The sequence below is a fragment of the Zosterops lateralis genome (genome assembly GCF_965231275.1).
Source record: "Zosterops lateralis genome assembly, chromosome: 18".
NCBI classification, from domain to species: Eukaryota; Metazoa; Chordata; class Aves; order Passeriformes; family Zosteropidae; genus Zosterops; species Zosterops lateralis.
Window position 1 is genome coordinate 5,854,145 of NC_139778.1, and position 26,120 is coordinate 5,880,264.

The 26,120-nt window shown below is 48.4% G+C and overlaps 1 protein-coding gene across 1 annotated transcript in view; it reads left to right on the top strand.

The window, feature by feature from the left end:
• The window catches only part of DNAH9 (dynein axonemal heavy chain 9), a gene marked incomplete at both ends in the record, with an annotated part of 164,566 nt that overhangs the window by 18,244 nt on the left and 120,202 nt on the right, over window positions 1-26,120 (top strand). The window contains 16 exon segments of the mRNA XM_083874519.1: window positions 884-1,010; window positions 4,388-4,540; window positions 5,460-5,585; window positions 6,165-6,404; window positions 7,000-7,160; window positions 8,327-8,483; window positions 9,172-9,276; window positions 10,880-11,037; window positions 11,357-11,495; window positions 12,744-13,031; window positions 13,711-13,921; window positions 16,123-16,250; window positions 20,530-20,638; window positions 21,266-21,413; window positions 23,094-23,268; window positions 25,394-25,567. Coding sequence (XP_083730645.1) covers window positions 884-1,010; window positions 4,388-4,540; window positions 5,460-5,585; window positions 6,165-6,404; window positions 7,000-7,160; window positions 8,327-8,483; window positions 9,172-9,276; window positions 10,880-11,037; window positions 11,357-11,495; window positions 12,744-13,031; window positions 13,711-13,921; window positions 16,123-16,250; window positions 20,530-20,638; window positions 21,266-21,413; window positions 23,094-23,268; window positions 25,394-25,567 — 2,599 coding nt within the window.

Here is a 26,120-nt window from a genome sequence, read left to right on the forward strand (position 1 = left end):
GGCAATGTCCAAGGCCAGGCTGGATGGGGTTTGGAGCAGCCTGGGACAGTGGAAGGTGTCCCTGCAATGGCAGGGGTGGCACTGAATGGGCTTTAATGTCCCTCCCAATCCAAACCCTTCTGTGATGCTTGTAACAGAGCTGAGCCCATTTAATTTACAAAATTATCCCTGTGTACCTTTAACACGAGGCATAACACAGCTCCCTGAGACAGGCCTGAGTGCCCTGAGATGGAGACACTTCTCACTTAACATATAAATCTGCCTGAAAAACACTTCAAAGTCCATGCTAAGCTGTTGTGTCAGTAGCAGCTCTCCATTTCAAATAAAGATTTGATTTCATTTTCAATCGAACAAGGCCAATGTTCCTCACAGAGAATGTTATTTAGGAACTTTGTAAGCTCAGCAGCAGTTTAGCATGTGAACACTGCAAGATTCATTTTAGATCGGAGCAAACAACTTTCCTTTCATGCTTTGCAAACACAAAGAGCTGAGCTGGTTGGAATCAGACTTTAAAATGTGGCTCATTAGAATAAAAGCAGTTCTGGAAATGTTCATCCCAGTGGATGCCACCACCTGTGGCAAGCTACGAGCTTGTCTAAAGCAGTGGGTCAGACTGCAAACCTTTCCAACCTCTTCTTTCACTTGTGCTTCTACTTTTTTTATGAGGCTGCCCCAACTCTTGGATGTTTGACCCCTGGAGTAGAGAGTGAGTTCCCTTGTGCTTTGTGGATCTGTTCAGGGCTGTGGGAAGGAGCAGCCTTCAGGCTCAGCTCATGCCTGGCATTTCCCCATAGTGGGAAGAAACTGCCTGAGAAGCCAAAGGGCAGCACAAAGTGTATCAGATATTTACCCACCTGCCCTGGGCTCTGCTTTGTCTCCCCAGGTTGTCTCTGTGTGAGAAGGCTTTGGCTGAATATTTGGACATGAAAAGGTTGGCCTTTCCCAGATTTTACTTCATTTCTTCTGCAGATTTACTGGATATTCTTTCCAACGGCACCAACCCACATCTGGTAAGGCTTGTATTGCATCACCTTTGCATTTTCCAGCCATCAGGAGTGTCACAGTGGAAGTTGTTGTCCTGAGACTCTCCTTACTGTCCTTTCCGGAGTGATTTTCTCCTGCCCTACATGGATTAACAACTCCTTCCTATCTGATCTCCATCTGTCATGGCTGACAGGCAGTCCTGCCCTGGGTGTTGTCTGATCCAACCCTGGTGATGCTTGTGGCAGATTCAGAGAGCACCTCCATGGGTTTTGTGCCATAGGAACAGGGGCTGTGTTTCTGCTGGGACACAGCGAGGCTGTAGGAAAATGACGTTGTTGAGGATCTCATGCAGAGCTTGTTGCTGACTTTGGATCCCAGCCTGGGATGCCACCAAACAAAGAACCCCAGGCTGCTCATTCCAGTGTGGGAGTGTTGATCATTGGAGGCTTGCAGAGGGCTGTTTATTTTAGGCAGGAGAGGCAATTTCCAGTAAGTACCTCTTCCTTCCCTCTGCAAAGCCTTTGGGATGTCCACAGGGCAGGGCAGGGCAGGGCTGGGCAGGGCAGGGCAGGGAGGAGCTCAGCCTGCAGAAGGGGAGTAGCTGCTGGTCAGGCAGTGCCTGTGGCTCAGGGTTAAGGTGGTGCCTGACCCTGCACTGGATTTCTGGGATGGGGTCTGAATGCCAGGTGTGAGGAATCCCCCCAAATACACCATTCCTCCTCCTGGCTCAGCAGGATTGCTGGCTCATCCCAAGGAGGAGCAGGCAGTAACCTTCCTGTTGCAAGAAATGGCTTCACAGTCCCCTTCACCCCATTCCCAGGGATCAGAACCCTCTGTCCCCCTTGGGCAGAGTTCAGAGGATTCAATTCAGTTCAGTTCAGAGGATTCAGTCCTGCAGGTGCTTTTCCATGTGGAGCTGCTGTCAGGAAACCTCAGCCACTTATCCTGGCAATGCCATGCCCTGACTAGCCTGCTTTGGGGAGGCATCCCCAATCCTAAGGTTGGTGTGTAAACCAAATCAACGTATTCACAGCAAATGGAGGCTATTGGGTAAGGAATCAATTCCTTTTTCCACCTTTTAGTAGAGAACAAACTCAGCCTCCTTAAGCTTTTTTCCTCATTTTAAGCATTCATGTCAGCACGTGAATGGGGCAGGCTTGGAAATGCTCTTGTTGCCACTAACCTTTAACTCTGCTTGATTCTGTTTGCTGCTGCTGGGTGATTTCAGCCCACAGAGTGTCATAAATACACAGCTGATTGATGCTTAAAATGGAGAGAGAGAGAGAGAAAGAAAACACAGGAAGCAGAGAAAAGCTGCTGTGTTGAAATGCTCCACGGAGTAAGCAGAAATTCCTGGTGCTTTCTGTTATTCAAAACCATTTGCAGTAAAATCAAAGTAAATGTCAGGCAGGATCACACACGGATACGCTCTCAGCCTTTCCACTGTAGTTTCAAGGCCTGATAATTCCTAAAGGAGGATTAAATAGACAATGATATTATCCACTTGAACTGGATATTGAGCTGGTGCAGATTCAGGTGCATTTCAGGCTCTGGTGGCAGAATTGTATCGAGTGCTGGAGCACAGCCAAGGCCCTGCAGAGTGCCCAGGGGCTGGCAGTTGACGGTGGGGATTGCTGAGCCTGCCCACTCACAGGTGTAAAACAGGATTCCGTGGCTTATGTAAGATTTGAAGGGATGTCTGCTTGTCCTGGTGGGGAAGCTGAGTGTCCTTTGCTTCTTGTTCCACTTGGCACCTCCTGGGATTTGGCCAGGTAAGAAAGTGATGGGCAGTGGCCACCTGTGGGACAGCTCCTGAGGAGGGCTTGGAATCCTCTGTGGGACTGAGAACTGGACAGACAAGCCATAGGATGGATCATAGGATAGCCTGAGTTGGAGGGGACCCACCAGGATCATCAAATCCAGCTCCTGGCCCTGCCCAGACCCCCCAACAATTCCACCCTGGGCATCCCTGGCAGTGCTGTCCAAGCTCTCCTGGAGTTCTGGGGCTGTGCCCATTCCCTTGGGAGCCTGGGCAGTGCCAGCACCCTCTGGGGGAAGAACCTTCCCTAAATCCAACCTAAACCCCTCTGGCCCAGCTCCAGCCTTGGGTTCTGCCCCTGTCCCAGGGAGCAGAGATGGGGAGCTCAGGAGGGGCTGCAGCCCCAGGGAGCTCTGCTCGCAGTCTCTTTTTCTCCTGTCAACAACCCCAGTGCCCTCAGGTGCTCCTCACATGGCCCCTCCAGACCCTTCCCCACCTTCATGTCCTTCTACTCTACATTCTCTAATGCTTTAATGCCTTTTTTAGATTGTGGTGCCCAAAGTGCCCGCAGGACTGGAGGTGAGGCTGCCTCACCCCAGAGCAGAGTGGATAATCCCCTCCCTCCCCTGGCTGGCCATGCTGGGCCTGATGCCCCCAAGACACGGATGTCCCTCCTGGCTCAGATCCAGCTGGCCTTGGACCAGCACTCCCAGGTCCCTTTCCATGGCACTGCTTTCCAGCCCCTGTTCCCCAGTGCTCCCAGCTTTCCCTGCAACCATGAGGGCACCAGAAAGCACAGGTTGAACCAGGAGAGCACCAGAAAGCACAGGTTGTTCTCTTTTTCCATCCTGCCCATGGGGTTTGTCCCTCTCCCTGTCTCAGTTGTCACAGAGAGGGGCAACACCTGGTTGGGACAGCTCCGGGGCTGCCCTTTCCTGTGGGGTTATTTCTTTGTGTGACACAGGGATGTGGCTGTGTGTGGTGCAGTGCTCCAGAAGCTCTGGGCACCTCTCAGCTCCCACAGGCAGGTGCTGGTGTTGAGAGGAACTCAGGAATATCTGTGGTGTCCCCCTTTTGGCTTTGCAAACTCAGCCAGGTGTGAACAGGACTAAATCATTCCGCTCCTTCTGGAAAAGTACTTTTGTTTGAGATGAGGGTTTTGTCTGGGTCTCAGGCAGAAATAAAGGTCTGGCTTCTCCATGCAGGAAAATTCAGAACTTTTCTTTGGCACAAAATTGATTTATAGGAGGGGAAAAAATCCAGAAAGTTTCCTAGTGAGGGGAACTGCCCAGTGTTGAGAACAGGACAAGGGGGAGCAGGGTGGAGCCACACGAGGTGCAGGGGAATTGGGACTAGGGAGGTCATGCAGTGTTTGGATGGTTTCTGTGCTTTTGCCCTGTCTGGGAGCTCTCAGGATTTGTCAGGACCTGCCTGTGTTCCAAATGAGGTACAAGGAAGTGGAAATACTGAGAAGGACAGCAAGAGGCTTGTGTTGGCAGCATCCTGGCCATGAGTGACAAGATGTGGTGCTACCAAGATGTCCAAGTCATGCTTTGTGAGCAGGATGGTGGCTGTCACACCTCTGCTGCTCTTTGCTCTGTCTGTCCTGTCTCCCTCACTTTATTTACACAATCCCTTTTGCAGGTGCAGCGTCACCTTTCCAAACTCTTTGACAACTTGGCCAAGCTGAAATTCCAGGTGGACTCTGAGCAGAAGGCAACCAAGGTTGGCCTGGGAATGTACAGTAGAGAGGAGGAATATGTCCAGTTCAGTGAACCCTGTGACTGCAGTGGGCAGGTGAGAGGGAACACCTTGTCTGTCCAAATTGCCTGGTGGGACCTGCTCCCACACCCCCTGGGTGGGCACCCCTGCCCAAGATCTTGTAGAGTTTCACTGCCTCTATGAGAAAAGCTGGAAGAGGTGGTCTGGAACTTAATCCTTGCTCACACCATAGCTCTAGCCCTGCTCTGGATGGGTCCTCACAGCCCAAGGTGTGAGGAAGGGCTGTGGCCTATTCTTCTCAGGGCTTTTTCATTTTAATAACTGAAAGATGTTTTGAAGGTTACTCTTATCCTCCCAGATGGGAGGGGTCGCAGACTGAAAACAGATTAAATTATTCCGTAGTACTTCTGCATGGATACCTTTGGAAATAAAAGGGTTTTTCCCTTTTTTCCAAATCTTCCTTATTTCAAAGGAGGAGTTGAAGTACAAAATTTAAGAATCAAATTACTGCTCAGCTTTTCTGTCCCTGTAGCTGCACTTTTCTCCATGGACTATTATAGGAAGCTGAAGTAGGTAATACCAGCTCTGAGCTCCCTGGTGATGACACTTGGCTCTCCTCTCAGTGAGGACTTTGCCTGTGAAATACTAAATTCAGCAGGAATTGTGTTCCCAGCATTCTATTGCTGCTGGCAGATTGTGCTCCAGTCCCACGGGTGACTCTGTCATGGCCTGGAGCTGTAACACGCTGAGCTATATTGCTCTTCAGTGGAGTTCAGTTTGGCTCCTCCTGTAGCTGGATTTGTGCAAAAACCTCCCTTAGTGTCTGGAAGGAGATGCTGATCCTGCAGGACCAGAAATGGCTGAGTCCTCCAGTTTGGAGGAGGCCTGAGGCTTGTTTGACTGGAGAGCTGAGCTGCTCATCCCACTCCCTGCCACCCACTCCTCATTGCTGAGGAGGAACAGGAGTTTTCCTGGGATTTAACCCCTTCTGCAGGTGGAGGTGTGGCTCAGTGGGCTGCTGGACACCATGAGGGCCACGGTGAGGGCTGAGATGAGCACGGCTGTGGCGGCATACGAGGACAAGCCCAGGGACCAGTGGCTCTTTGACCACCCTGCCCAGGTATTGCCCCTGCTCCTGCCCTGCTCCCAGTGGGGGCTGTGCATGGCAATGTCTCTGGCTCTGCTGTCCAGGGGAGAGGATGGGTGAGTTCTCCTTTCTCCTGGCCATCTCTTGATGGGTTCCTAGGCTGAGCTCTGTGCTCTGGCTGGAGCTCCAGGGAGGATGCAGCTCAGGGACTTGGCCAGTGGCTGCTGCACCCCAGGGCTCACAGGAAGCCCCTACCCCCAGTGAGGTGAGAGAACAAATTGATGAGGCCTGATGAGAAGAAGGAGCTCCTTGGATGCCCCTCTGGCGTGGTCTCCAGCTCAGCCTCCCATGTGTTCAGATCTGAGAAAGGGGCTCATTTACTGAGAAAGGGGTTAATTTACTGAGAAAAGGGCTCATTTACTGATGAGCAGCTGCTGGATGTGCCTGAGATGTGATTTCAATGGATATAAAATGGATCCCTGCTCTCCTACCTGTTCTGATACTGTATAACAAAACTTAATTTCATGTCAAGGATGCTTCATCCTTGATCCCCCTATGGATCAGAAACTCTCAAAGGTAAGACCCTGCTGTTGAGCCAGTCTGTGTCCCCAGGTGGCTCTTTGCTGCACCCAGATCTGGTGGACAGCTGAGGTGGGCATGGCCTTCTCCAGGATGAAGGAAGGCTATGAGAAGGCCATGAAGGAGTACCACAAGAAGCAGGTGGCCCAGCTGAACACACTGGTGACAATGCTGGTGGGGCAGCTCTCCAAGGGCGACAGGCAGAAGATCATGACCATCTGCACCATCGATGTGCACGCACGGGACGTGGTGGCAAAGATGATAGCACAGAAGGTTGGTGTTCCCAGCTCAATGTGAGCCATGCTGGGCACTGAAGGGGAGATCATGGAGTGACAGACCAGGGACAGGCACTGGGAGCACTGCCTGGCTCAGCAGGGCCATAAGAAGAAGCATTTGGGTTTTTCTTTTCTGTAGCTTTCTTGCTTTGATATGAGCTCACAGGGAATCCCACCAGTCCCACACCACTGCCCTGTCATCACATACTCCCAGAATGATTTGGCCTGAAAGGGACCTTAAAACTCTTCTCATTACAAACCGCTGCCATGGGCAGGGACACCTTCTATTAGACCAGGCTGCTCCAAGCCCCATCCATCCTGGCCTTGGACACTTCCAGGGATCCAGGGGCAGCCACAGCTGCTCTGGGCACCCTGTACCAGGGCCTGCCCACCCTCACAGGGATCAACTCCTGCTCAGTGTGCTATCTAACCCTGCACTCTGGCAGTGGGAAACCATTCCCCCTTGTCCTGGCACCCCATGTCCTTGGCCCAAGTCCCTCTCCAGTTCTCTGGGAGCCCCTTTAGACACTGAGAGGAGCTCTAACATCTCCCTGGAGCCACCATGGCCCTCCCTGACACGTGGCCCTTTTCAGGTGGACAGCGCTCAGGCGTTCCTGTGGCTGTCGCAGCTGCGGCACCGCTGGTCGGATGAGGAGCGGCACTGCTGGGCCGACATCTGCGACGCCCATTTCCTCTACTGCTACGAGTACCTGGGCAACACCCCCCGGCTCGTCATCACCCCCCTGACCGACAGGTGCAGCCCTGCGGTGGTGCCTTCTGGGCTCCCTGAAAACAAAGGCCAGACAGAATTAAAGGAATAAAAAGCAGATGTATTTGTTGAAGGGCCTCCAGGAACGTTTTGGGCAGATAAAGCCCCCCAGGGGACTGCGCCCAAAATGCACAATGGGTCACAGGTTTTCACACTTCTTCCCCTCCTTCCTTCCCCTTTTTCCTTCCCCTTTTTCCTTCCCCATCTTTCTTCCCTGTCTTTCTTCCCCGTCTTTCTTCCCCGTCTTTCTTCCCCGTCTTTCTTCCCCGTCTTTCTTCCCCGTCTTTCTTCCCCGTCTTTCTTCCCCGTCTTTCTTCCCCGTCTTTCTTCCCCGTCTTTCTTCCCCGTCTTTCTTCCCCGTCTTTCTTCCCCGTCTTTCTTCCCCGTCTTTCTTCCCCGTCTTTCTTCCCCGTCTTTCTTCCCCGTCTTTCTTCCCCGTCTTTTTTTCCCCCTTCTTTTTTTTCCCCCTTCTTTTTTCCCCATCTTCTTCACCTTCTTTCTTCCCTGTTATAAATGCAATGGCAAATATCAGATTAACAAAGAAACAATTTATTAATAACACGATATCAATCACCAATCAAAGAGAAAACCACAAAATAGGATATTAGCAGCGCCGCGCCAGGTGGATGAGGGGTCTGCACACCAGGGTACAGGTCGCCCAAATCCACCCCGAACGATTCTCAGTCCACCGTTTTATAGGATTTTTCTGCCCTGAGGCAGTACAGGTGTCCAGGATGGGCCAAATAGTCCAAATTTCTTCTCGATGGTCTTCCTGGATTTGCCAAGTCCCGTTGATCTGTTCTGGGAAGGTCTTTTCTTATGCCAATTGTACCAGCCAGTCTTAGGTTGATTCCAATATGCACATCGTGCCAGGGCATTGATGAATTCTGCTTCGCCGTTCAAGAAGGAATTCTCCTTGCATTGGAAAGGATGCGATTCTTATCGGGGCTGGCTAGCGTCTTTGTTTGGTCTGATGGTCCTTGTCCTATTTCGCAACTGGAGCTGCGGAGACTGGGGATACAGATTTCTACCTACTAGACTTTACAGTTTATTAACATTATTCTTATTATACATTTGATTATTATTTTATCCACGAATTTTTACACCAGATTTATCACATTCCCCTTCTTCCTCTTCCCTCCCCTCCCCAGGTGTTACATCACCCTGACCCAGTCCCTGCACCTGACCATGAGCGGGGCCCCCGCTGGCCCTGCTGGCACCGGCAAGACGGAGACCACCAAGGACTTGGGCCGTGCCCTGGGCATCATGGTGTACGTGTTCAACTGCTCCGAGCAGATGGACTACAAGGTACTACTCCTCCCAAACTGTTCAGGGCCCTCTGGAACCTGCAGGATGGGGGTTAGCCAGCTGCTCCTTCCCTTCCTGCTGTTCCTTTTTGTCTCTAAGATTTGCACAAGGTTCCTGAGGAAGAGGAGACCTGTGCTCCTGCCCTGCTCCACCTTACTGTTGCCCTCTGGACTTAGGTTCCACGTGAAATTCTTCACAAATTCTGGCCTGTTCTGTTGAGACCAAGGCTGTGCTGATCCACTCCCTCTCTCCAGACCCATGGCATGGGGAGAGACCTCACCTGGTTTTTCAGGATGCTCTCCTGGGATAAGGCCATGGGGCTTGGGGCTGATCCCTCTGCTCTCCATGGGGCAGTGGGTTTGGTGGCTTTGGATCATATTTTTTCCAGATGAGGTCTCTCATGGACGTGGGGCCATCAGTAACTCAGCCCAGGTGACCTTTGGATGGAACCAGAGTGCAGAGATGTCGAGAGAGTATGCAATTAGCAAATCAAGTGGCAAACTGTGCAGAGCTATAAATATTATAATTGAGTTGTGCCTGCTGCTCCCGTGCACTTTTCTAAATACCCACAATAGACTATAAATTGCTATAAATAAACAGGCAGGGAAATCAAATCCATCTTTTGCTGGAGTTGATTCTGTTTGTGATTTCACTCTTGTAATTTTATTTTTATTTTTTTTCTTTTCAGTCTTGTGGGAATATTTACAAAGGCCTTTCCCAGACAGGAGCCTGGGGCTGTTTTGATGAATTTAACAGGATCTCAGTTGAGGTCCTTTCTGTGGTTGCTGTACAGGTAAGTGGAGAAAAGCTTGTTGATAAATACAAGTTTCTCTTTTTCCCTTTTCCCTTTTTTTTTCCCTTTTTCCCCTTTTTCCCCCTTTCCTCTTATCCCCCTTTCCCCTTATCCCCTTTTCCCTTCCCTCCCACAGGGTCAGAACAGAAGGGTTTGAGTCTTGGGGAACTTCAGTGCTGAAAGTTGAGTTGCCAAAATATCAAAGTTCTTCTGGTCCCAAATGTCATCTGGGAGTTCAGGTTTTGGGATCCCAGTGTTTGACTGAGGTGCTGAATTCTTCCTAGACCCACTTTGCGGCTTGACATTGCAGAAATCAAGGCCTAGAGCCCAGAAGTTTCTACACTTCTGTAAAAGTTTTGGTCAAAGGAATTGTTCTGAACTCTTCCACGAACTCCTCACTCTCATCTCTCTTTCTGTCATCATCGTACCTCATGTGGTGTCCCAAAGAAATCCCAGCTAGGTACAGGTGTTTGTGTGTTCCCTGTCCGTTTCCCTTCCATCAGGTTCTAGTTTAAAGTTGTCATTGAAAAACGCCTTTGAGGATCTTAAAATAAAAGGGGGAGCTGAACAAAAGAAGCCCAGATATGACTCAGCTGCTAATGATTCCCTGGCTCCTGGCTGGATGTGGTGTCTGAGCCAGGCAGGGCTGTCACTCCATCATCGCTGCTATTAGAGGGTAACCATGGCGATGGTTAATTGGCTGCCGTAGTCATGTAGCTCTTGTCTGATGTGGGTCTTTACACAAAGAAACTCCCTTAATTGCTTTGCTTTAAGGTGGCAAACAGGGGTGAATTTAGGGCAGTGAGCAGAGAGATTCCTCCCTCGATGAAGTGGTGTTCTCAAGGAGGTGAGCTGGCTGCGAGGAACTGCTCCCTTGGGGAGGTGGGGAAGGAGGGTCTGGCTGTAGTGGACTCCAGAATGGAAGTCAAAGCAGTGAGGTGGTCTGGCTGTGTTTCCTGTTTATGAAAACATGGGGTTTTTTTTTAATGGAAAGAATAATAAAGTACTGGAATGGCCTGTCGGGGGTGGTGGTGGAGTCACCACCCCTAGATGTGTTTAAAAAAAGACTGGATGTGGCACTGGGTGCCATAGTTTAGTTGAGGTGTCAGGGCTGGCTTGGACTTGATCTTAAAGGTCTCTTCCAACCTAGTGATTCTGTGATTGTGTGACTCACTCCATGGAAATGGAATGTGGGGAATAAGGTGGTCTGGCTGTATTGGACTCAGTCCATGGGAATGGAAGGTGAGGAATAAGGTGATCTAGCTGTAATGGGCTCACTCTCTTTGGAAAGTGGGGCATGAGAAGAACAAAGCTGCAATCAGGCAAGTAGAAAAAACCATCCAAGTGTCTTCTGAAGCAAACTCTTGCAACTCTTTTCAGTTGGACTGTCCAGTCTCTTCAGCTCTTTGCTGCTTTGTCAGAGTTGGGTTTTGATAGGAGACATGCAGATTTACCCCAAACAGTGTAAAAAGCTTTATATGGTCAGTAAAAACCCAAACCAGAGCAGTGATAAACCCCATTCATCATGGGCCAGGTGTAGGGAGGGCAGCATCTGGGCTTTTCATACCTAAACACCAGCACTAAGCACTGCCTTGGATCCTAGGTGAAGAGTGTGCAGGATGCAATCCGGGAGAAGAAGAAATCCTTCAATTTTCTTGGAGAAGACATTAACTTAGTCCCCTCAGTGGGGATTTTCATCACCATGAACCCTGGTTATGCAGGACGAACTGAGCTACCTGAGAATTTAAAAGCTCTCTTCAGGTGAGTCGAGGTCAGGTTTTGTGACCTGTGTAGTAAAACTGTCAGAAATTGTCTTTTGGGACATCCAGGCTTCATTTTCATGGGAAATTCACTTACATTGGGAATTCACAGATGGTTTCAGCCTTGTGCACCAAGCCTGGATCAGGGAATGCACAGGAAGGACAAAGGAGCTCTGTCCTGTGCCATAGGAAAAGCAGTGTGGGCAGACTGGGAGAGTCTCCAGTGGCTCACTGGAGAGGACCTGGAAGGTAAAGCTACAAATCCACTACCCTCTGTAGTCAACATTTGTTCTGCAATCCTTTCCTGCCTGTCTCCCTAGGCCCTGTGCAATGGTTGTGCCAGACTTTGAGCTGATCTGTGAGATTATGTTGGTGGCTGAGGGTTTCCTCGAGGCCCGGGCCTTGGCCAGGAAGTTCATCACTCTCTACCAACTCTGCAAGGAGCTCCTGTCCAAGCAGGTGAGCCCTCTGCTGTGCTCTGGATCCCCCAAAATCAGGGATGTGACATTCTGCTCTAGGTCCCCCCAAAATCAGGGATGTGACACTCTGCCATGCACCTCCAGGACTGGACCTTCAGAGCTTTTAGTTCCTGACTGCCTTTGTGGCAGTTGCTGGGAGAAGGTAGGGTTTGTGATCACCAGAGCAATGACATTTTCAAACTGCTCTCCTGGAGGATCTGCAGGGACAGAAGCACTTGACCAACTACATTTGTGAGAGAGATTTTTCAAAAGCCTCAAATGCCACCATGGTTGGGGCAGTGTTCAGTGACCTTTTGCCTTCCAGTCTCTTAGTTCCTGTTGATTCTCCTGCCTGCAAGGGGTTCATGATGACTGTTCCTCTCTTAGTCCAACTAAATACTTCTCTTTCATGTTAAGTGTTGACCATGCAAGGTTGCCTCCAGTGCAAAACCGTCGTTAATCAGATTTTAACTTGCCATTATCTGCATAGATCAAAGCTGGGGTGAGTTGAATCAGGACTCCTGATGGAAAACCTGATCTTGACTTTGCCAGCATGAGCTTGAGAGGGTTTCTGCCTTGTCACAGAAACTTTGTGTTGTGCAGCTGGAGGCCCTGTGGGAACTGTGGCCTCCCACACGGAGCAGTCAAGCTGTTGGGCTGTGCTCTACATGGAGCAGAAATAGAAGGACTTGCATATTGGCTTGAGAGTTCTTCTCATGCCTCTTTAGGACTCCTTTCCAGCAGTGTCCTCCCTTTCCCTGCTTGGTACACTGCACCAGGATCAAATGTCCCTGGTAACCTGATGGTGGAGAAATTTGGGTATTTGAGGCCTCAGAATGGACTAGCAAGCCTTCCACCTCAGTAGCTCCTGCAGATCCAGGGCTCTGGCAGGCCTTGCTCAACCTGCACAAAGGCCCAGGTTTTAGGATTTAGGGGAAAAAATTGCTTAGGTGTTCAGAGTGCAAGTCCTACTGCTGACTTAGTGACAGCTCTGAGCCCATGTGATGGCATGAACTGCTGAATTATTGAATGAACTACTTGTTAGTACTCTCCCTGGTGGGAAGCTCACCTTCTGAAATGGAGACCAGGTGACTCAGGCTGGTCTCTAGCCAGCACACAAATAATGAATCTGGCTGCATTTCCATTGCTGACTGCTCTGGCAGCTGGGACTGGTGTTTCTTACCCCTGCCTGGCACTGTCTAGCCATAAACTCACTCCTATTCCTGTTTCTTTCTTCCCCCTGGTGCAGGATCACTATGACTGGGGTCTGAGGGCCATCAAGTCAGTGCTGGTGGTAGCTGGCTCCCTGAAACGTGCAGACCCCGAGCGCCCCGAGGAGCAGGTCCTGATGCGCTCCCTCCGCGACTTCAACATCCCCAAGATCGTGACAGATGACATGCCAGTGTTCATGGGGCTGATTGGGGACCTGTTCCCTGCACTGGATGTGCCTCGGAAGTGGGACCTGGATTTCGAGGCCGTGGTGAAGGAGGCTGTGCTGGAGCTGTGGCTGCAGCCTGAGGACAACTTTGTGCTCAAAGTAAGGCAAGGGATGTTCTGCTCTGCCTGCACCACCAGAAGCTCAGATAGGTTTTCTCAGCCATCTTTGCTTCTTCAAAGAGGGCTTTGCACAATCACAGAATCGTAGAATGGTTTGGGTTGGGAGGGACCTTAAAGCTGAGCTCGTTCCACCCTCTGCCATGGGCAGGGGCACTTTCCTCTATCCCAGGTTGTTCCCAAGCCCTGTCCACCTCATCTTGGACACTTCCAGGGATGGAGCAGTCACAATATTCCCCTTGCAGACAGACCTTGATGGAGGACAGTCCTGACTGCTCCTAAATCCAGCTGTGTCTCTTTCCTGGATTTACAGAGACTGACTCCTCTAGGCTTGTGCACATGTGGCCCCTACAGTGCAGAGCCTCCTGGGCTGGTGGTTGTCACGTGTCAGTGGTGCTGTTAGTTTGTCTGTTTGCTCAGGATTTCACCCATCATGGTTAGAGTGGTCAGACCAAACCCTTTGTGTGTCTGGGTCACAAACTTCTATACAAGAGACCCAATGAGAGCTAATTTCACAGAATGGTCTGGGTTGGAAGGGACCTTAAAGGACATCTCATTCCAACCCCCCTGCCATGGGCAGGGACTCTTTCCCCTAGACCAGATTTTGCACGTTTGAACTTCAGTTTGACATCTCAGTCTGAGCTCTGGGAGTGTTTCCCCAGGTGGTGCAGCTGGAGGAGCTGCTGAGTGTCCGGCACTCCGTGTTCGTGGTGGGAGCTGCAGGCACAGGCAAGTCCCAGGTGCTGAGGTCCCTGCACAAAACCTACCAGAGGATGAAGCGCCGTCCTGTCTGGACAGACCTCAACCCCAAGGCAGTCACCAACGATGAGCTTTTTGGTATCATTAACCCAGCAACCAGAGAGTGGAAAGATGGTAAATGTCTTTTCATGGCTAAATTTGGAGATAAAAAGGATGTTTTTAATGAAGCTCCTGAGTGGCAGAAGGGTGATGGGTTTCTGTGTGCAGGTCTCACTGCCCAGGTGCTGCTCCCAGACATGTGAGGGTTTGCTGTTGGAAGAACATGTAGGGTGGCACAGTTTTTTTTGGGAATTTATCCTTTTGCCATAAGGATAATTATCATGTTCATTAACACCAACACTTCCCAATTCCTAACTGGGGCAGGTTTTTTTTTTGAGGCTGGGCTGCTGATGGAAGAGAATTCTCTCCTGCCCTGTGCTGTGCACTGGGGCCCCCAAAAAGTGCCATCACCAGGTTTCTGTATCTGGACACTCCCAGCAGCCTTTGAGAGGTGTTTTTCCACTAAATATCCCTGCTTGATCTCTAGCACACAGTGTTTGCCAGGCTGTTGATTCTGATTGCTCCTGAGGAGGATGAGATGAGCATTTAAAACCTGCTGAAAGATTACAGAGATGCGGAGTGAAAAGGTTGGGTTGTGACTAATCCAGAAAGGCAGCTTTGATTCCCTATGTGGCTGTTCTGGGAGCTGAGGGGGAGGTGAGGGAGGACGGCTCCATAAATCATCCTTGGCCAGAGGTCTCCAGGAGAGGAGCTGCCACCACTTCCCCTGCCCCCTGCCACCACCCCTCCTGCCCCCTGCTCTGCTCCAGTGCCAGGGTTAATTTCTATTTAATTGTGATTGGAGACTCTAAATCAAAATGACAGAGGGAAGTGTGGGATGTAGCCAGCACCCTGCAGAGAGAGCTGCACATTAGGGATTGTGGATCAGGGAGTGTGGGTGGCACTGGACAGCAGGAGAGACATTGGCAGGTGGCTGCCCACTGTTCTCAATCCTCTAATGTTTCAAGAGAACTTACAGGACTCCTCTCTGATGGCTCAAGGCAGATACTTTCTGCATTAATCATTCCTGAAAATGTTTCTTCATGTCAAAGAGCAGCCAGACCATTTTCAGCACAGCCTGACAAGAGAGGATGTGTCCCTTTATGGATCAGCTCCTTTTTTCCCTGAGTTCATCCTTGCACTGTCAGCAGCTGGAAAGTTTGTACATGTTAGGTGGAAAAAGGTCCCACAAGGGAATCCTAAAAGTGTTATTTGTAGAACTAACCTCTTCTTTCAAATCCCAAGACCCCTCTGTGGTGTGGATGCCTGAGGTTGGGAGAGGGGCACTTCCCTGCAGCTGCTACCATGGTGTGTGATGCTCTCAGGCAGGAGCTGCTGCTGACACTGGCAGTGCTGGAGTGGTTGCCAAGCTGTGTCCAGCATGAGGAATGGAGTCCAGGCAGAGCCAGGGAGGTGTTATCTCTGACCCCATCTCGTAGCTGTGTCAGCTGAGCTGTTCTGCATTTGCTGTGCACAAGCTTTGTTTGGATCATGGAATGCCATTCCATTTCATGGAATGCCATGGAATGCTCCTGACCTGGATCACAAGGGAATAGCTGGTCCTGGAGAAACAAAAAAGCATACCTGTCACAATTCACCAGAAGAGAGGCTGTTTTTAATGTTTGCCTGATGTTCTTTCATGCAGACCAGCCTTTCCCTAGATATTTCCTCATGTGGAGGAGAGTGATGGTTTTGTGGAGCTCTCATTTGCCCTGCAGTACTTCTGCTCTGTTCCCAGCTTCTCGCTCTTCTTAGCATTCATTATTTACTCCCCTTGAGACTCTGTATATTCTGTCTCCTTGATTTCACTGACATTTTGTTCTGTCATTCAATGTCAGTCTGGACTTGTTCTTCCTTCAGTCTCACTAAAGCCATGACCCAGTGTTTAAAGCATCTTGATTTTCATGGTATACTTCAAGCCACAGGAAAAAACACACAAATAGAAGAATTTCCAAGACATATTCAGATGGTTTTCTCTGTACTGTGTAGTTTGTGGGTTTTTTTTTCCTCTTAGTATCTGCTCTTCATTTTTCCTATGTCTTATGGTTTTCAGTGGGAATGAAGCTCATGTAGGCCCGCAGTCATTCTTAGCAATAATAACTCTGATAATATTTTGTTTCTTCAAAGCAGGTATCATCATATAATATTATTTATGTCCAGATGCAAAGAGTTATGAATGTTTAAGGAGAAAGCATAATTTTTGGGAAGTTGCTGGAAAAATTTGTTAGAGGAGGTGACAACTTCAATGTTCATCAACATATTTGTCACCCTCCCAGGACTGTTTTCATCAATCATGCGAGAGCTGGCCAACATCTCCCATGATGGTCCCAAGTGGATGGTACTAGATGGAGATATTGATCCAATGTGGATTGAATCTCTTAACACTGTGATGGATGATAATAAGGTAATGGATCTAAGGTAAAGAAACAGGTATTCCTTCTCAAGTGTGATTCAGCCTGGGGGAAACACAGACTGTAATAACATCTCCTGGAATAATGCAGCTGTGCTTCTTCAGACACACCAAACAATATTGCATAAAGGCAATGGTGCATGAGGGAAATAACTTAGAGCTTCCTTCGTTGGAATTTCCCTTTTCTGGAGAGTTGTGCTTGTGAGTAATCGCAAATGTCCTGATCATAACTTTAGGCCTTTAATAGAACTTAGCATCAACAAGATAACAAAGTAATAAAACATAACTTAACACTATTCAGACCTAAACATAGTGAAGCTTAACTGTACTTAACTCTATCAACACTTAACTTGTATCAAATGAAAATATAACCTATTCTGACTCTATTATTACAAAAAAAAGTAATTGAAAAATTGGTATATAGCAGCTTAACATAATATAGCAACAACATGGATTTACTGTAGAGATTATAAAGGTGTGACAAGTATATTATGATTTTATGTGATTTAGCCTTGAGAATAACTCACAGTTACTGCAGCTTTACTAAAGAAAAAAGGATAACTTAAAGTTTGGCAGACTACTATTCAACTTTGCAGCATTTTGCAGATAACTGTACAATATATTCAAGCTTCTTCCATTTCCTTCTATGTTTCTTGAAAAGTTTCTGGGTTGCTGGATTGCTGTTATTTGTGTTATCACACCATGGTTTTAGTTTTCCATCTCCCTTCGGATCTGTTTCTTGGCAGCTGCTGTTTTCTTCTGCAGGCGGGCAGGAACCTTCTCCTGCTGCTCTCAGATCTTTTCTGCCTGGATCTGCCCAACCAGTCAATCTTAAGCTGTTTCCTGAAAAATCCCTTGATTTAAAGTTTGATGGCTCCCTTTCTGGATTTGGTGAACCTGAGTCTTGCAAATCTGTCCCAAGCTAAAATCCTTTACTCACAGTTGTATTCTTGTGTCTTGGGTTGCAATGCAAGATGTAAACAAAAGTATGTATTCTGTTAACATCTCCTAATATCCTTTGGAGAGGTGTTATTCTTTATCTCTTCCATGACCCATCCTCCCTCCAGGGAGATATCTTCTGTTAATGGGCCATCGAGGCTCACTGCATGACTGATAAAATTATATCATCCCATTGGGAAATGCTCCACCCAGCAGGAGGAGCCAAGCATCCCTACCTGGATATAATTTGAGATTTGGAACACCAGAGGCAGCTTGTTTCCACTGGATTCCCAGAGGAAGACCAGACCCATCTCAGCAACACTGGACCTTCAGAGGAAAACTTCACCTTTCTACAGGATCATCTCTATTCCAACAGAACCACATCTGTCACTGCAGGAGGACTTGATTGTACTGCTCCGAACACCCTGGTCAACAGGGTGTCAGGCTGTATTCTGACTCTCTCAGTGTTTTTTTTGTTTGTTTGTTTGTTTGGGGGTTTTTTTTTGGTACTACTACATTTTTATTTTTAATATTCCTAGTAAAGAACTGTTATTCCTATTCCCATATCTTTGCATGAGAGCCTGTTAATTTCAACATTATAATTCAGAGAGAGGGGGTTTACATTCTCCATTCTAAGGGAACTCCAGCTTTCCCTGGCAGACACCTGTCTTTCCAAACCAAGACATCTTGTTATTTGTTTGCAAGTTTCCTGTTGGTTCTCCTCTCCCTCCTTCCTTGCAATAATAGAAGTGGCCAAAGGTGGTGCTGTAGTCGGAGGCCGCGAGTCTCGGTGGTCACACAATGGTGTCGGTGACATTGAGGACATTCCTGAAGCGGTGGCAGAAGGGGTCTCACGGGTGCTTGAGGCCCAGTGAACAGGGCAGGATGAGCAGCGAGGACAGAAACCAGGAATTCTACCAGCAGCTACAGCCCCAGCAGCAGTACAAGGCCAAGCCAGCCAAGTGTGAAGGCGAGATTGACCCCATTACCTATGTGAACCCAGCGGATGGGGCTGCCTGTGAGTGGGACCTGGAGAAGAAGGCCTGGCTCCCCAAGATAACAGAACATTTCCTGCCAACCTACCATGACAGCTGTGGCTTCCATGCAGATGAGACTGATACTCATCTGCATCTGGTACAGCCACTGAAAGTAAGCAACCAGTAAGTTCTAAGGCATCAGGAGCACAACCATCAGCAAATGAGATGGGACAAAAACAAATAGATTCAAAACAAAAATCGGGAAAAAAGGAAGCTAGAGTCAGGGTGGTTTCATGTTGAAGAAGACAGAAATGCAAATGTTTATGTGACAGATTTACCTCCAGACATTATGAAAGAGGAATTTGTACAGGTCAGGTCAAAATGTGGTATCATCATGCGAGATCCTCAGACAGAAGAACACAAGATCAAACTGTACAAAGATAAGGAAGGAAATCCTAAAGGAAGATGGCCTCTGTTGTTATCTGAAGAGGGACTCAGTTCAACTTGCTTTGAGGCTTCTGTGTGAAGCAGAAATCTGAGGCTCTAAACTGCGTGTGGAATCTGCAAAATTCCAACTAAAGGGGGAATATGATGCAAGCAAAAAGAAGAAGAAGAAGAAATGTAAAGATTACAAGAAGTTGTTGCAACAGCAGAAACAGCTGGATTGGAGGCCAGAGAAGAAAGATGGGGCAACTCAAATGTGGCATGAACGCATCATTATTATCAAGAATATGTTTCACCCCAAGGACTTTGAGAAGGACCTTTTAGTGCTAAATGAGATAAGAGAAGATCTGCAGGCAGAGTGTGAAAAGTTTGGTCAAGTAAAGAAGGTTCTCATATTTGATAGGCACCTTGATGGCATCACTTCTGTATCATTTAAAGAACCAACAAAAGCTGATCTATGCAAGCTGACTCTAAATTGGAAGGTGGTTTGGTGGCTGTCAGTTCAGTGCTGGAACATGGGATGGTGTAGTGGATTATGAGGTGGAGGAGACTGCAAGAGAAAGAGAAGAAAGGCTTAAGGTGTGGGAGTCATTTTTAGGGGATCCTGATGCAAAGGAGCAGCAAACGACATCTGATTCAGATTCTGCATCAAGTCATGTCAAACTGCCCAAACGGAAATAATCTCCTTGGGGTTACTGACACACCTAAGGAGGATGCAAATGATGAAGCTCATAAGAGGGAGAATAATGGTGAAGAAATTAATGAAGATGGAGCTCCATCCACAGACAGCAGCAATGGTGAAGCTGATACATAACATCTTTAATGCTTTATGAAAGCATGATTTTTAGGGTGATGCTTGAGTTTATCCTTTTCTTCAGGATGACTGCCAACAATATTCATATGAATATAGGTAAGTTAGAATGTCATCAACTGTGTGCTTTGAAGTTCTCATTAAAAGCAGTATTTAATGAGGTTCTCAAATTTTATATTAAATGGCTGTTCAGGTAAAGTAAATCAAATTGCTAAGAAGGCAGTAAAACTCATCAGGCTTCTTTTGTTCTATCTATGCTTGTCAGTGTTTCATCATGTGAATGTGAAATACGTCCCAACCCTTAAGTTTGTGTAACTGTATGTAACTTATGTAATGCAAAGCTTTTACAAGATTTGTGGATTATACTGTTAATTTTCCTGTAGCCCTTGGAACTCAGTTTTCCAATAATTTGTGTCCTGGTATGTTGGATCATTTTATGGAACAGGTGCTGTGATCCATGTAGGGTGAATGCATTGGGAGTGTTGCTGTGTATGAGGTGGCAGATGATGGGTAGTATCAGGTCACAAGCTTAAAGAAAGTGGCAGACAGTGTTGCCATAGCAACCCTAAGGCAAACTGAGTGAAGAGAGGTTATTAAATCACAGCATTCAGCAAATTAATTTTTCCTTCCCCTGTTTAGATCTTCTGTTGATGTTGGATTAAGACTGGAATTATGTCAAGGAGACTAGAAATGCATGAACACATGTACTCTAGGCCATAATAACATTGGTTTTACACTCTCATGGTCTATATGCAGTAGTTACCAAAATAGGCTTTTGAGTTTTGTGGTGGCTTTATTAGTTCTAGCTCCATCCCTCTGATCATCCTGGTGCCTCCTCTGGACTCTATCCAGCAGCTCCAGGTCCTTCCTGTGCTGGGCCGCAGGGCTGGGCAGCTCTGCAAGTGGGATCTGACCTGAATGGGGCAGAGGGGGACAATCCCCCCTTGTCCTGCTGGCCACTGCTGGGGCTGCAGCCCTCTGCTGCTGTGCCTTAAGGAGCTGGCCTGGGCAGCCAAGCTCAGCTGAATGAAGTGCTAACCACCTCTTCATTCCTGTTCCTGGGACAGTTTTGGGCTATCTGTCTATCTGTCTGCACGTGCAGGTGCTGACCCTGGCCAGCAACGAGAGGATCCTTCTGAACCCCACAATGAGGCTGCTGTTTGAGATCAGCCACCTGCGCATGGCCACCCCGGCCACCGTGTCCCGGGCAGGTGAGCCCTGCCTCAGCTGCCCCTCGCAGCAGGTGCCAGCTGAGGCTGTTGTCAGTCTTTTGTTGGTCAGCTTAGTGCCTTTGAAAGCTGCCAGGCTGGGAGCACAGCTGCCTGTGGTGTGCAGGGTGTCTTCCTGAAGCTCACAGACACACAGAGGATCCTGAGCCCAGCCCCACACACGGTCTGTCATCATCTTGGGGGTGTACTCAGGGTGTTCCTACTGCTGCTGTGGGGTGATGGCTGCAGCACTGCTGAGAGAACTTCGCTCCTGCACAGCCCTTCTGGGCTTGATGAGGAGAGAGCAGTGTCTATCCCAGAGAACTCCTGGTCTTTTGGAACAGTGCATGGGGATGGGGAATGAAGGTGTCCCCTGGTGTCTGGGGCAAATTTAGAACACCATGTTCTAAATTTGGGGCAGGGTCGTGACAGGTGTCCTGGTTTCCTGAGTTACATCTCTTCACTGTTAATGTTTCCGCTCTGCAATGGGGCAGGAGGAGGGGGCAGGCAATGAGGGACTAGGTATATTTGACAGGGTTTCAGTTGTTTGAGAGTAGCTGAAAGTTTCTGGTGTGAAAAAGAAGAGTCTCTGCTGTGTCCTTACTCTTCTCCCTTCTTCTGCACCTCAAGGGATCCTGTACATCAACCCCTCAGATCTGGGCTGGAATCCCCCTGTGAGCAGCTGGATTGATCGGCGGGAGGTGCAGTCTGAGAGGGCCAACCTGACCATTCTGTTTGACAAGTACTTGCCCGTCTGCCTGGACACCCTCAGGACCAGGTACCACTGCAGGGTGCTTGTATCTCCCCTGGCGAGGGCAGGTAGTCACTCACCACTTTTCCAGCTGTGCTCCAGGGTTGGCCAGTGTCCTCCTTGTCCCCAGGAGCCCTGAGTGTCATTGGCTTCAGCTCCAGGAAACTGTGGAGTCAGGGGGCAGCTGACACTCCTGCCCATCTTTGGTTAGTCTGATCTGGTTCTCCCTGGACATAGATTTGATGGTTCCTGTGCTTGTATCAGTTCTGTATCTCTTGGAAATTAAATCCAAAAGATCCTAAAGGGAAAATCTTCCCAATTTTCTGATGTCTCAGGCCAGACCTGAGCTCACTGCACAAGTTTTGGGTCAGTAGAGCAGATTTCAGACCACTGCTGAAAGAAAGTGTGGAAGATGCAGAGCAGATCCTCTTTTATCCTCTCCCTACATCTTTTCCTGCCACTTGGGGATGAGGAGGAAGCTGTTGTTTGTGTGAGAGGGTGGGATTGCTCCGGAGGCAGTCCTCTCTTGGATTTCTTTCCTGAAGCATTTGAACACAGCTGAGTCCCTCTGTGTGAGCATCCAGCCTGGGTGTGTTCCATGGCTGGACACTGACCACTGAATGTGAAAAACAGGACAAGGAGTGATGGTTTTAAACTGAACAAGGGGAATTTTACATTAGGTATTGGAAGAAATTCTTGCCTGTGAGGGAGGTGAAGTCCTGGCACCGGGTGCCCAGAGAAGCTGTGGCTGCTCCTAGGTCTCTGGAAGTGTCCAAGGCCAGGTTGGACAGGGCTTGGAGCAGCCTGGGACAGTGGAAGGTGTCCCTGCCCACGGCAGGGGGTTGGAATGGATGAGTTTTAAAAGTTCCCTTCCAACCCAGACTAGTCTGTGATTGTGTGATTGTCCATCCTCTGTGTGCTCCCTATACTTGCAGTTTCATAAAACAATGGAAAAATAAGAAATGTCAGTGAACAACCAAACCCGGGCACCATCAGCCCCAACGAGGAGGTGTCAGGAGGACCTGCTTGAGTGCAAGTCTTGCTCCTTGGGACTGGGAGTTGGGAATCTTGCTGGGGAGCTGCTCTCTGGGTGCCCAAACTTTAAAGCTGTTGGCAGCAAAGCCCATCAAGCATCTCCAGCTCTCTCTGCTGAACAATTGTCAGACCATGAAATCCCCAGGATTAGCTGCACCAGCCCCGAGCTGAGTATTTTGGTGGCTTGCTTAATTCAGAAATTGTAGAACCAACCTTTCAAATAGCTCTAATTACTTTATAGAGGACTTCAGTGCTGCTACAGTATTAGTTTGGAATTCTGTAAGTGTAGCTTAAACAAATGTAAAATGGCAAGATGAAAGGTTTTATTTTATTCCCTCTCTATTTGACTGCTTTTGAACTCCTTGTGCTCTCAGGAAATCATCACCTTTAGCAACTCCTCCATTTTACTTCTTTCAAGAGGATCAAAGTTTTTAAATGCCTGAAACTTCTGATGACTGTTATTACCTGTGTGTGTGTGCCAGTGCCAGCAGGGCCAGGCAGAGGTTGGGTGTTCTCCTTAGTGCTTTTCCAGGCAATGAGATACCCACTGCTGACAAGGAAAATTCTGATATTCTGGCAAAGCATTCCTGCCTTGCTTTCCTGGGCTGGGAGCAACCGTGGTGTTTCACTCAATTATATTTCCCAATTATGTTTTCCATTTCCATCCCTCAGATTTAAGAAGATTATTCCCGTTCCTGAGCAGAGCATGGTTCAGATGCTATGTTACCTCCTGGAATGCCTCCTGACAGAGGACAACACACCTCCTGACTGTCCCAAGGAGCTTTATGAACTCTACTTTGTCTTTGCTGCTGTCTGGGCCTTTGGTGGATCCATGTTCCAGGACCAGGTAAGGAAGGAGGTTCCTCATCAGCATCTTTCAAGAGACCTTTTATTGCATTTTTTTTTTTTTTTACTCCTACTTTTTTCTACTTTCTCAGACCTAAAGCTGTGTCAGTGATTTTGTTTGACCTGGAAACCTGAACTAAACAATCCTTTTCATAAAAGGCCTCATTATCCAGGGGGTAACACTGGACAGTGGCCAAGCTCAGCTTGGCCATCACCTCGAGGCAATGGAGATCGAGACCAGCTTTCCTTAGGGAGGATTTAACCCTCCAGCTGGCAAAACCACAGCCTTGGTTCTGTCAGTGCACGGTGACTCTTAAGTCAAGCCTGAGGAACAGCACAAGCTGCTACCTCAGCAGAGGAACTTCAGAGGAACTTGCTCTATCTGGAGCGTGGTTGGTGGCACTTGCACATGGCATTCCCGTGCCATAGCAGTTAATCCTGGCATTCCTGTGCCATGGCATGTTAATCCTGGCATGGCAGGGCCTTGGCACAGCTGGATGTGTGGCAGCAGGAGCTGGAAGCAGGCTCAGCATCCCACTGGGAGGATTCTGGGTGTTGCTGCCTATGCTGCTCTGTAAATGTCAGGGAGGAGAGCATGAGCACACAGCGTCCGAACGAGGGGGAGCCTGATGAAAAATGATCCAATATAAAAACTGTTTATTGCTGCCTGCTGAAGGTACCCTTCCTGGTGACCTTTTGCTGCCAAAATGTCAGGAGAAACAGGCTGGAAGGCTTCCCACTGCTCAGCATGTGTTGGTGGGGAGCGGGGCCCCTCTATAAAAACAGATGATAGATTTGCCATTTCCAGGCTCTGAAATTAGCAGAAATCCATATGGGGTTTTTGTTAAAGAAGCAGTTTGAGCTCGACACCATTCTGGTAATAGAGCAGGTGCTGGGACTGCTCCACTTAAGGGCTCAGCCCCTCCCAGCACTGTGAGCAGGGCGAGGCACCACTATGAGAAAGCTTTTAGCAGCACTGCACATCGCTTTTCTGCTGCTGGGCTAAGGAGTTGTGACAACAGGGGAAAGGAGATTACAGTCATTCTGCCTCTCTGGGTAGCACGAGACTGCAAAATCGTGGACGCTAATAATGTGTTTTTCAAATCCTCTGGTCCTTTGATGTGTGGTGGCTCAAGGGGCTTTGCAGAGGACACTCAGTTCAAAGCCTGGTTTCCTGGGGGAGGCTGGGCAGTCCGTGGTCCCACGTGGTCTCAAAAGCCCGTGGGGTAGCTCTAGGGAGGAGAGATCTAATAGAGATGCCCCTGGAACAAACTGTGCTGCTAAAACTGGCTCAGTGATGCATCTGCTCTCTCCCAGATCTTTTAAGCAGCATTTTCCCCCTTCCTCACCCTGTTTGTCCCCAGGGCTGAGGGCTGCAGTCCCTGTGCTCTGTGTAGGAAGGGTTCACATAGTGCCTGGCCCAGTTTCACAGAGGAGACCTGAGGCAGAGAAGGGGACTTAGCACATTTTGCAAATCCTGACTCAGTATCTAAAGCAAAAACTGTCACCACAGCTCCCCCAAAAAAAAGTTCAGATGCTTGAAAATTTTCATGCATGGACAGGTAGAAGGTGGAAAAGCAGGAAATCAGGAGCTTTCTGGGCTCTGTGCCAGCAGTCCCTCTCCCATTCTTTTCTGAACTGGGGTCAGCAGTCCTGCTGCTCCTGCTTGAAAAGAAGCCAGAAAGCAACAACTGTGTGTTTGCAGGGCGGTGTGATTTATGAGGAAGAGATTTGGTATGCATGCTCTGACTATCCATGGCCACGGATGGAGATGGATGTGGTGTCCTTGTCTGTTGGAAGAAGTAGGCACCAAAAATCAATCAAGTGTCTGTTTAGTCATAGGCACGTATTTCTCTTTTTCAAATTGATCGATCTGTCTAAGCTCAGACATACTAGGAGTGATCAACACAGAGGATGAATTATTTAGGGGAATAAATAGGAGTGATGAGGAAAAATGAAGAAAATGACAAATTAGATTTAATAATAGGAAAAAGGATAAGATTGTTATGCTGTGGAATATATTTTTAAGGACTAATCCTACTCTGGTGGACTGGGATAAATAACATTCTCTATCTCTAAGTAATTTCTCCAGATTTGCCTGTTTTCTCCTCCTTTTTGTCCTACAGCTCGTGGACTACAGAGTGGAGTTCAGCAAGTGGTGGGTGTCAGAATTCAAGACAATCAAGTTTCCTTCTCAGGGCACAGTCTTTGACTTTTACATTGATCCAGAAACAAAGAAGTTTGAGCCTTGGTCTAAACTTATTCCTCAGTTTGAATTGGATCCAGAGGTGCCACTGCAGGTAGGTGACCCCAGCAGGCTGCTGGGCTGGAGGAGTACTTGTGTTTTAGTGGCTGAACGTGGGTGTTTCCATAAAGTCTGGTGAAAGGTCAGATGCTGATGGAATTCTTTATGGGATACAACTAAATTACCCATCTTTTTTTTGCTGTGCTTTGACTGTAACAGCACATCCTCCATCCTTCTGAACATGAGTGATGTACAGCAGGGGCAGGGAGCTGCTGTGCCCAGGGTACAGAGAGAAGTGGTGAAACAGAGCAGAGACAAAGCCTCTGACACACCAGGACATGTTGTCATTCTGTGTGGCTGCAAATAGGGATGGGTTTATGTTTGGACCAAGAAAAGAGTTCCTCAGGTAGTGAATTGTGGTTGCCAGTTGCACTTCTCTGCTTTTTTAGAAGTGCCAGAATGAGCAGATGATTTCTTAAAAATCATCACTGTTTTAGCAAGGTGTGATTTTGCTGGGGGGATTCAGATGCTGCTCACAGGGGTTCACCTGGAAAGATGGATTTTAATGACTGGCAGCAGCAGATCATTCCTTCCCTAGTGCAGCCTGG